A 9,466-nucleotide genomic window follows, 5' to 3' on the forward strand; every position below is an offset into this window, starting at 1 on the left:
AACCAGCACTGAATTGCCATTAAGTTTCTTACAGTTCATGGTGTTTCTGTATACATCTTTTTTTTGTGATCTCAGATTTATTTTATTTTGCTTTATATTAGAATTTTAAAAACTCGAATGTTAGATCTTTTTCTGTTTTATTTCTGCCTCTTGTTTAACCTTTTCCTAGGTAGAACATGGAGATTAGTTTTTTAAGTTAACCTTAAAAAAAACCACAAAAAACAGGCTCGGTGCGGTGGCTCATATCTGTAATCCCAGCATTTTGGGAGGCTGAGATGGGCAGATCACCTGAGGTCAGGAGTTTGAGACCAGCCTGGCCAACATGGCAAAACCCCATCTCTACTAAAAATACAAAAAGTAGCCGGGTGCAATGGCGGGTGCCTGTAATCCCAGCTACTCGGGAGGCTGAGACAGGAGAATCTCTTGAACTTGGGAGGCGGAGGTTGCAGTGAGTTGAGATCACACCACTGTACTACAGCCTGGGCAACAGAACGAGACTCTGTCTCAAAAACAAAACAACAAAACAGACAAAAACACCAAACAGGCCAGGCTCAGTGGCTTACGCCTGTAATCCCAGCACTTTGGGAGGCTGAGGTGGGCAGATCACCAGGTCAGGAGTTCGAGACCAGCCTGACCAACATGGAGAAGCCCTGTCACTACAAAAAATACAAAAATTAGGCCGGGCATGGTGGCTCAAGCCTGTAATCCCAGCACTTTGGGAGGCCGAGGCGGGCAGATCACGAGGTCAGGAGATCGAGACCATCCTGGCTAACACGGTGAAACCCCGTCTCTACTAAAAAATACAAAAAACTAGCCGGGCAAGATGGTGGGCGCCTGTAGTCCCCGCTACTCGGGAGGCTGAGGCAGGAGAATGGTGTAAACCCGGGAGGCGGAGCTTGCAGTGAGCTGAGATCCGGCCACTGCACTCCAGCCTGGGCGACAGAGTGAGACTCCGTCTCAAAAAAAAAAACACACACACACACACACACACACACAGATTAGCTGGGCGTGGTGGCACATGCCTGTAATCTCAGCTACTTGGGAGGCTGAGGTGGGAGAATCGCTTGAACCCGGAAGGCAGAGGTTGCAGTGAGCCGAATCGCTTGAACCCGGAAGGCAGAGGTTGCAGTGAGCCGAGACGCACTACTGCACTCCAGCCTGGGCAACAAGAGCGAAACTCCATCTCAAAATAAAAAACAAAACACCAGACCGATACCGTCATATCATAATAGTTATAAGCCCTTTGTGAAATTCTTGGTTGCATTTTGTCCTTATTGCTCGCTGACTTTGTTTTTCCCACTAGTTAGCTTTGCTAGTCCATTTGTCCCTGTGTTTTCCATTTGCATTCAGGCCTTTGACTCTTTTGTTGATCTCTGTACTTGTGGAACTTTGATTACTTTAGCCTCTCTGAGCCTTGAAATATTTTCTTGCCGTCACATTGAAGTCACTTTAACTTTTCTTGTGAAAGCTTCCTATAGATTCTCTCAAGTCTTTCCTCTTTTCTTCCTTTACTCTCATCTTAGCATGTTATAGTTTATAACTGCCTGTTTCTGTCTCAATAGTAGCATCCCAGTCTTCAGTGGACCCCCCTCTCTCTCTGTGTGTATATATATGTATATACAATGGTTGACTTTATCTTCTGTATTTTATTATAAAAGGTACAGAAAGCTACCTAAAACAGACTGTATAGTGAACTATTAAGACAAATACCCTTGCCTCTGTATTTCCGTTGTGCTTTGTCCTGTAGCTGCTGGCTGCCTCACATCACAGATTGGTGTGGCTGCCTTTATTTTATTTATACACACCAAAACCAAAGATGGTCAATATGCCTTTCTTTTATTTGTTTGTTTTTGTTTTTTGAGATGGGGTCTCACTCTGTCAGCCAGGCCGGAGTACAGTGGCGCAGTCTTGGCTCACTTTAACTTCTGCCTCCTGGGTTCAGGTGATTCTCTTGTCTAAGCCTCCTGAGTAGCTGGGACTACAGGCACATACCACAGCACCTGGCTAATTTTTGTATTTTTAGTAGAGACACGGGGTTTGCCATATTGGCCAGGCTGGTGTTGAACTCCAGACCTCAAGTGATCCACCTGCCTTAGTCTCCCAAAGTGCTGGGTTACAGCTGTGAACCACTGTGCCCGGACAATATGCCTTTCTTTTAAATTGCCAACTAGGGTGTGACAAGAAAGGCTTTGGCCTCTTTTGTTTGATCACGTTTCTTGAAGAAGCTTTTCGTGAAAGATAGAGTGGTAGTTATTTATGATGTTTCAGAGACTTGTTTATTTTTTTAAAAATCCATACACAAGTCTTTCAGGATCTTCTCATTCCTTATTTGGTTATTTGTTTTAAAAAGTAGTCTGATACCTTACCTTACGGGTTAGAGACCCTGATGGATTCTGCATCGTTTTAGGATTTACCTCTGATTCTTGCTACCATTCTCTTTTCTGTCATTATGGGGTTTGCCTCGTTTTCTCTAATGTGCTATTCCTGTGTTTTGGTTGTGAGTTCTTGGTTGCACGTGACCAGACTGCTTGCTTCTGGAGACAGCACAGTGCTTGTCCTCTCTCAGCTGCTGCTTCTGTGTCTCAGGAGGGCTGAGGGCTGCCCTCCCTCAGGAACCTCCGTGCTTCCTCAGGGTTTGCTCTTTGTTCTGTGCCTCTCCACGTTGCCTCTGGGTGGTGGTGTTCCTTCCTATGCTCCCTGCTTCTGGGCCAGTGATCCAGGTGTCTGGTGACCACCTGGGCACAGCTGCTTGGCTGCTGTGGGCACCTCAGCTTCTCATGTCCTGTAGAGAACTCACCCACTGGCCTTGCTTTCCACATCTCTTACTCCTGTGTCCCCATTCTCAGGGATGTTGTCCCCCCTCCCATCCTTGTCCCCTCTGGCTTCTGGGCCAGTGATCCAGATGTCTGGTGACCACCCGGGCACAGCTGCTTGGCTGCTGTGGGCACCTTAGCGTCTCATGTCCTGTAGGGAACTCACCCACCGGCCTTGCTCTCCATGTCTCTTACTCCTGTGTCCCCATTCTTGGGGATGCTGCCCCCCTCCTGCTGTCCTGTCCTCTGTTAGGGGTGAATCTTGAATCCATCTTATCTCTTACTCTCCCTCCGTCCCCCAGCCCAGTCGGGCTCTCACCGTCTGTGACCCACCCCCCAACTGCACCTGCTTCATTGCACTTCACATCCCACCTCGCCTTCATTCCTTAGTTGTCTGGAAATGCTCCAGGCCTCTGCTGCTTCTCACCTCATTCCCCAGAAATACAAGTCAGTTTCTGTCTCTTACCAGAGGTAACTGAGCTGCTGCTAGCCTCATAGCTCCTATCGGCCCCTCTGCGGGTTTGGTTTTGCTCTTATCACAGTGGTCTGAAGTGCTTGGATAGTCTAGGACATCCAGCCCCCTCCCCAGACAGGGACTCCTTAGGGCATCTGTGCTCCCAGGCTGGCCTTGGCCCTTCTGGGGTGCTCAGGAAATGGGTATGCTGTGTGAAGGGCAGTGTTGGCTTTAACACTAGTCATCACATATAAGGTGAGCTGAATAAGTCTAAGGAAAATTGCACTTATTTTTGGTGTATTTTCTTTCAGGGTTATTTTGGAGCTGTTGGAGCACTCCTTGAGCTGTTGAAGATCCCCTGATCGTTACCTGGGGAGGGGTTCCTGAAACCTTCCACCGTGGGATCTGTGGACTTTCATTTCTTTAAGAGACTTACTCAATTTCATGACTGTGCACTACCTGAAACAAAGTGAGAAAGGATGCGTGTATTTTTCTAAGTCATCAAGATAAATCCTTAAGAATTCAGTCTAAACTAGCAACCAGGAAGGAAAGATACATTAAAAACAACAAAAAAGTGGCCCATGTCCAAGCAGTGTGAGGATTTGCTGTATATACGTTGCCTGCTTTGTATTTTTGAAATCTCTGTATCACTCACTGGAGATGCTTTAGAAGAGAGCTGCTCTGTGTTCAGTTGACTGTGGTTTTGTGTCCTGTTTGAACTTGCTGAATGTAAGGCAGGCTACGATATGTTAAAATCTAATCACAATTTGTCAGTATGGTCTTGGCAATCATCTGTGCATTATTCTGGTTTGCATTAAGCCTGTGTGTGAACTTAACTGTAAAACATGTTTTATTTCAAGGTTCTGCAGACTTAATTGGGCAGGTTAATTGTGTACCTGAAACTTAACAAGCAGTTTTTGGAAGGGCAGTTCCATGTACTTTACACTAAATCCTGGGAATGAATGTCTGGAAAGACAGGACTTCTTTTCTTGGCAGAATTTCCTTGGGTATTGGGAGGACTGTTCTGATGAAAGTGGGTACACTGGCAGAACCAGCACAATCTGGAAGACTAATATGAGTCAGAAGGGCCACTAGAATCAACACCTCCTCAGGGGATCAGGGAGAATCTGGTTTTTCTTTCAGGCTAAGTAGAAAAGGAAGAACTGAGGTGTCTGTCAAAGAACTCATGGGGAGTTGGGGGTCCTTCAGGGCTCTGTGGCACTGGGAGGTGAGGCTCAGAAGACTGCCTGAGTGCCAGGCTGCAGGTGCTCTTGGTAGGGGCTGAAGCTTTTCTTTCTGCTGTGCAGAATAATTTCAAAAGCCTTTCCCAAGGAGAGAATGCACCTTTCATATCTGAGGTCTTAAGTGGTGCCCATATTGCTGTTGAAGGCAAGGACGGGCCTGTACAAAGCAGCCTTGGACCAGGAAGGAAAACCCCAAGGCTCTGCAGCCTCCCCGCAGTTTAAGGCTGCGGTCAGGGAGGGATGGGCAGGGTGCCGGCCAGCCGCATGGGGGCAGCAGAGGCATCTGCGCTCCAGCTGGGGCTAGGGGAACTGATCTGTGGGTTGTTCCACTAGGCATGGCCACTTCTGCACTTGGGCCTTGGCACTTAGGAAATATGGTGCTGCTGCATTGGGACCTTGGGTGCAGAGCAGGATGGCTGCTGCATGGAGGGTAATTTTGTCCCCTGGACAGTGATTGGTGATCCTCCTCCCTGCTGCTGCTCTTGGCAGGCTCCTGGCCTATAACTACCTCTGATGTCCTAATCCTGAGTTCCTCTGCCCTCCTCTGCTCCCAGCAGCGCTCTTGGTGGTCTCACCCTTCTCCAGTACCCAGCCACCAAAGATGGCACCACCATCCTCCTGTTTGTACCACAGGGTGCTACTCCCTGGGCCAACTTCTGTGAACTTGCTCACTTCCCATGGAGACCCAGGCCAGGGCCTGCCCCTCTGGGGCCCCTGTGCTGTGGTCCTGCTGCCTCTGCTGTGCTGACTGTTCAGGAGGTTGTCCATTGCTCGACGTGGGGCATCATGCAGCCCTTGCTGTTCCCACAGTTTTAACAGAGAAGGAAACTGAAACCCAGATGAGTAAGCCTGCCCAAGGCCACTCAACTGGAAAAGAGCAGAGCTGGACTCAAACCCAGGACTGTCTGTCTCTGGTGCCTGAGTTGGGAAGATGCTGTTGATGTCCCCTTCTGCCTCGCTTTGAGCTTCCTCCTCCATGGGCCCTCCCCCTCCTCTAGAGAAACCAGTCCATTTCCTCATGTTCCACCTTGTGCTTAGCACACCCTGTCACTCCACAGCAGGTTTTTTTTTGTTGTTTTTTGAGATGGAGTCTCGCTCTGTCACCCAGGCTGGAGTGCAGTGGCGTGATCTCGGCTCACTGCAACCTCTGCCTTACTCCTGCCTCAGCCTCCCAAGTAGCTGAGACTACAGGCGTGCACCACCGTGCCCGGCTGATTTTTATATTTTTAGTAGAGATGGGGTTTCACCATGTTGGCCAGGCTGGCCTCGAACTCCAGACCTCAGGTGATCCGCCTGCCTTGACCTCCCAAAGTGCTGGGAATACAGGTGTGAGCCCCTGTGCCCGGCCCACAGCAGGATTCTTGGTAGGCCACCAGTGAATCCCATGGCACTGAATCTGGCATTCATTTCACAGCTTTGTCTCAGTTCTCACTCAGCACAGCCCTCTTGCCTGTCCTGCCACCCAGGCTACTAATGTTCTGGCTCATTCTCTGCTGACAGTTAGCTGTGGCTGTCCTCAGCCACAGTCCAGGGTCTCCCCAAGCAGTCATCAGCAGCACCTTGACTGATTTCCAGGGAACACTTCAGCCGCCCCTTGCCTCTGAGCTCCAGCCCCAAGGCACTGCCTTCTCTCTACATTTGTAGATCTCTATGCAGCATTGTCCACATCCTCATCCCAGCTTACTGCTGTCTCACCACCTCCAGGTTGTGAGGTGCCCATAAACTCTGCTGTTACCATTGCCACTTCCCTGTCTTCTCTCAGCAGCTGTCCCTTTCAGTCTGCCCTCCACTAGTGGCCGTGAAGGGGGCTGTGACCATGGTCCAGGTGAGAAAGGAAGGCCTGAACTAAGATGGGAGAAGTGGATGGCCAGAATGGAAAGATGCTTAGAGGGCTTGTGTTGGGAAGTAGTGACTGGATACAGGGGAGGGAGGGGAGATACCAAGAGGGCACCTGGGCTCATTTGTGGACTACCTGATTTTGAGACTCCAAATAAGCACTGGGTATTTGGATTGGAGATACAGAGCTGAGAATGATCTGCATGTAGGTGGGCAAAGCAAGGGGATTTCATGAGTTCTAAGGTAGGGTGAGAAAAATAATGGCGAGTTGAGCAGTGAAGGAAGAAGCTGCAAAGAAAACAACTGCTCAGGGAGAGGCCGGCCAGGGGCCTGTGGCTCAGGGGACTGAAGGAAGAGGAGCTCTCTGGGCATCTGAATTGAGGTTGCCCACATTTGTTTGCAAGATCCTGGCTGGCCTTGATGAAAGCCAGGAAGGAAGCCACAGGGCAGAAGCTGACTTGGAGAGGTCCTAGTGAGGGGTGGTGAGAGCAGCAACAGCCACAGGAAGGCTTTGGATGAAGAGTTTTTTTCTCCTGACACTAGTTATTTCCAGGCCTGGGATATAACCAGGAGCTTGGGGTGGGGCAGTTCTTCACGGTGGTGTGGCGTGTGGAGGAAACAGACTCAGTTACGTTACTTCGGCCAGGTGCAATGGCTCACGTCTGTAATCCCAGCACTTTGGGAGGCGAAGGCGGGTGGATCATCTGAGGTCAGGAGTTCAAGACTAGCCTGGACAACATGGCGAAACCCCATCTCAACTAAAAATACAAAAATTAGCCGGGAATGGTGGTGCGCGCCTGTAATCCCAGGTACTCAAGAGGCTGAGGCAGAGAATTGCTCGAACCCAGGAGGTGGAGGTTGCTGCAGTGAGCCGAGATTGCTCCACTGCACTCCAGCCCGGGTGACAGCAAGACTGTCTCAAAAAAAAAAAAAAAAGTTCTATTTCAGGTCACCCTGGTGCTGGTGTTCACGTGGAAGACGGCTTATCTGTATCTAGCTGTTTGCAGAGCTCAGGGAGGCCAGGGGGCTTCAGCCTCCACTGTACTCTGCATTCCAGGATTCTCTCTTCTCTGGCTGTGGTGGCCTGGCACTCTCTTCACCACTGACCCCACCCCCGCTTGCACACCATGCCATAGGCGGGGACAGGAAGTTCCATCACAATCACTCAGTACTAGTTACCAGCTCTGATAGAATCACTCACCTTGAGTTTCCAAGTCTTGCTGAAGGTGCTTAAGTGGCACATGGATGTTCCCCCTGTTCAAAGGCATACGCACAACACTTAAGTATTTTTCAGAATTTGTGTTTATTTACACGTTTGAGTCAATTACATGCATGTTTTATTTTTTAAAGAGTGATTAGCAAAATGCATTAAAATTTTAAAGTAGCAATTAAATATACAAAAATATAGCTTACAAAAAACTGCGAATGTTTAAAAATATTCTGCTGCAGAATTTTTAGTGTACAAACACGTCTATGAAACCTGAGGCTCAGCATTTCATAAACCTTTTTTTGAGGGAGTTACACAATACCTAGTGAGGAAACCCAAGGGCCAAACTACAAGACGAAAGTGCCCCCTTTCCTGGCAATGATGTCAAAAGACCAAGAGGCAACAGTTACCAGCAACACTCTAGGAAGACCAGCTGTCACCAGAAGGGACTTCCTAACACTTGCCACACTTACTCCCCTGACTCCCCCGCCCTAGTGGGGGCCTGGGAGGGAAGGGCAGATGGAGAGGAACGGTGTGCAGTGGGCCTGAGACGCAGATCCACCAGGCCTGGGGCTGGCACAGGGAGCTGAGAAGAGCTCCCTCAAAGCACAAACAAGTCCGCTGACACTGGTGGGGCCCTTACAGTCACAGAAGCAGGGACTGGATGGTAAGCCAAAGGTGCTGACGCTTGATCAAAAAGTGGAGTACATCTTCAATTTGGGCTCTATAGCTGAATTGGCAAAGTAAGGTTTACTGAGCAAGCCCCTCTTCTTCTGATACCCCCACTCAAATGGAAGCACATTCCACAGCACATGGGGATCCCTTACTAATCTTTACTAAAGAACCATGACCCAGCATTTTCCAGTTATCAACTGGATATTTAGGCATGAATCTGGACACGTCCATCTCCTTAAGAAATCTGTAACAGCTACAGGAAAAAACACCCAGGGCCAGAGATTTTACAAGTGCCAGAAAGGTGGAGGTGATAAGAATTTTTTCTCAAGTTTTGGGTTAGGGCACCAGTTGCAGTTTTAATCTAGAGGAGGATCTGAGCTGCTGCTGTAGGGGGCAGGTACACCAGGGAGGTGGGTGTGGACAGAGAGGCACTGGGCAGCTGCTGGGAAGCAAGGCACAAGTCTGTGCCCCTACCACCAGGGCTGCCTGGAGGAAGCAGCTCTTTTTATCAGCGGGGACAAAAATGAACTTAAACTAAAAGAATTACTGGCCGGGCATGGTGGTCCAGCACTTTGGGAGGCCAAGACGGGTGGATCACGAGGTCAGGAGATCAAAACCATCCTGGCTAACACAGTGAAACCCCGTCTCTACTAAAAAAAGTCGGACGTGTTGGTGAGTGCCTGTAGTCCCAGCTACTCGGGAGGCTGAGGCAGGAGAATGGCATGAACCCGGGAGGCGGAGCTTGTAGTGAGCTGAGATCGTGCCACTGCACTCCAGCCTGGGCAACAGAACGAGACTCCGTCTCAAAAAAAAAAAAAAAAAAAAAAAAGTTGGTGGGGTAATTTCTGTTGTCAAATGGAAAACAAGGGATAAGGGGGAAATTCTGTAGGAAGCATTTTTTTGTGGGTTTTTTTTTTTTTAGCTAGTCTCAAAAAACTCTGTCGCCCAGGCTGGAGTACAGTGGTGTGATCTCGGCTCACTGCAACCTCTGCCTCCCGGGTTCAAGGAATTCTCCTGTCTCAGCCTCTTGAGTGGCTGGGATTACAGGCGTGCGTCACCATGCTGGGCAAATTTTTGTGTTTTTAGTAGAGAGGTTGTTTCCCCATATTGTCCGGGCTGGTCTTGAACTCCTGACCTCAGATGATCTGCCTGCCTCAGCCTCCCAAAGTGCTGGGATGTTGGGATTACAGACGTGAGCCACCATGCCTGACCGGAAGCATTTTCTTTTCAAAGTGTG

The 9,466-nt window shown here is 49.2% G+C and overlaps 1 protein-coding gene across 1 annotated transcript in view; it reads left to right on the top strand.

Moving 5' to 3' along the window:
- The window catches only part of PANK2 (pantothenate kinase 2), a 34,165-nt gene extending 30,035 nt beyond the window's left edge, over positions 1-4,130 (top strand). Inside the window, 1 exon segment of the mRNA XM_037990828.2 lies at positions 3,579-4,130. Within this exon segment, the coding sequence (XP_037846756.1) occupies positions 3,579-3,629 (51 nt within the window). The 3' untranslated portion in view covers positions 3,630-4,130.
- The last annotated feature ends 5,336 nt before the right edge of the window (positions 4,131-9,466 follow it).

Source organism: Chlorocebus sabaeus, chromosome 2 (genome assembly GCF_047675955.1).
Source record: "Chlorocebus sabaeus isolate Y175 chromosome 2, mChlSab1.0.hap1, whole genome shotgun sequence".
Lineage (NCBI taxonomy): Eukaryota > Metazoa > Chordata > Mammalia > Primates > Cercopithecidae > Chlorocebus > Chlorocebus sabaeus.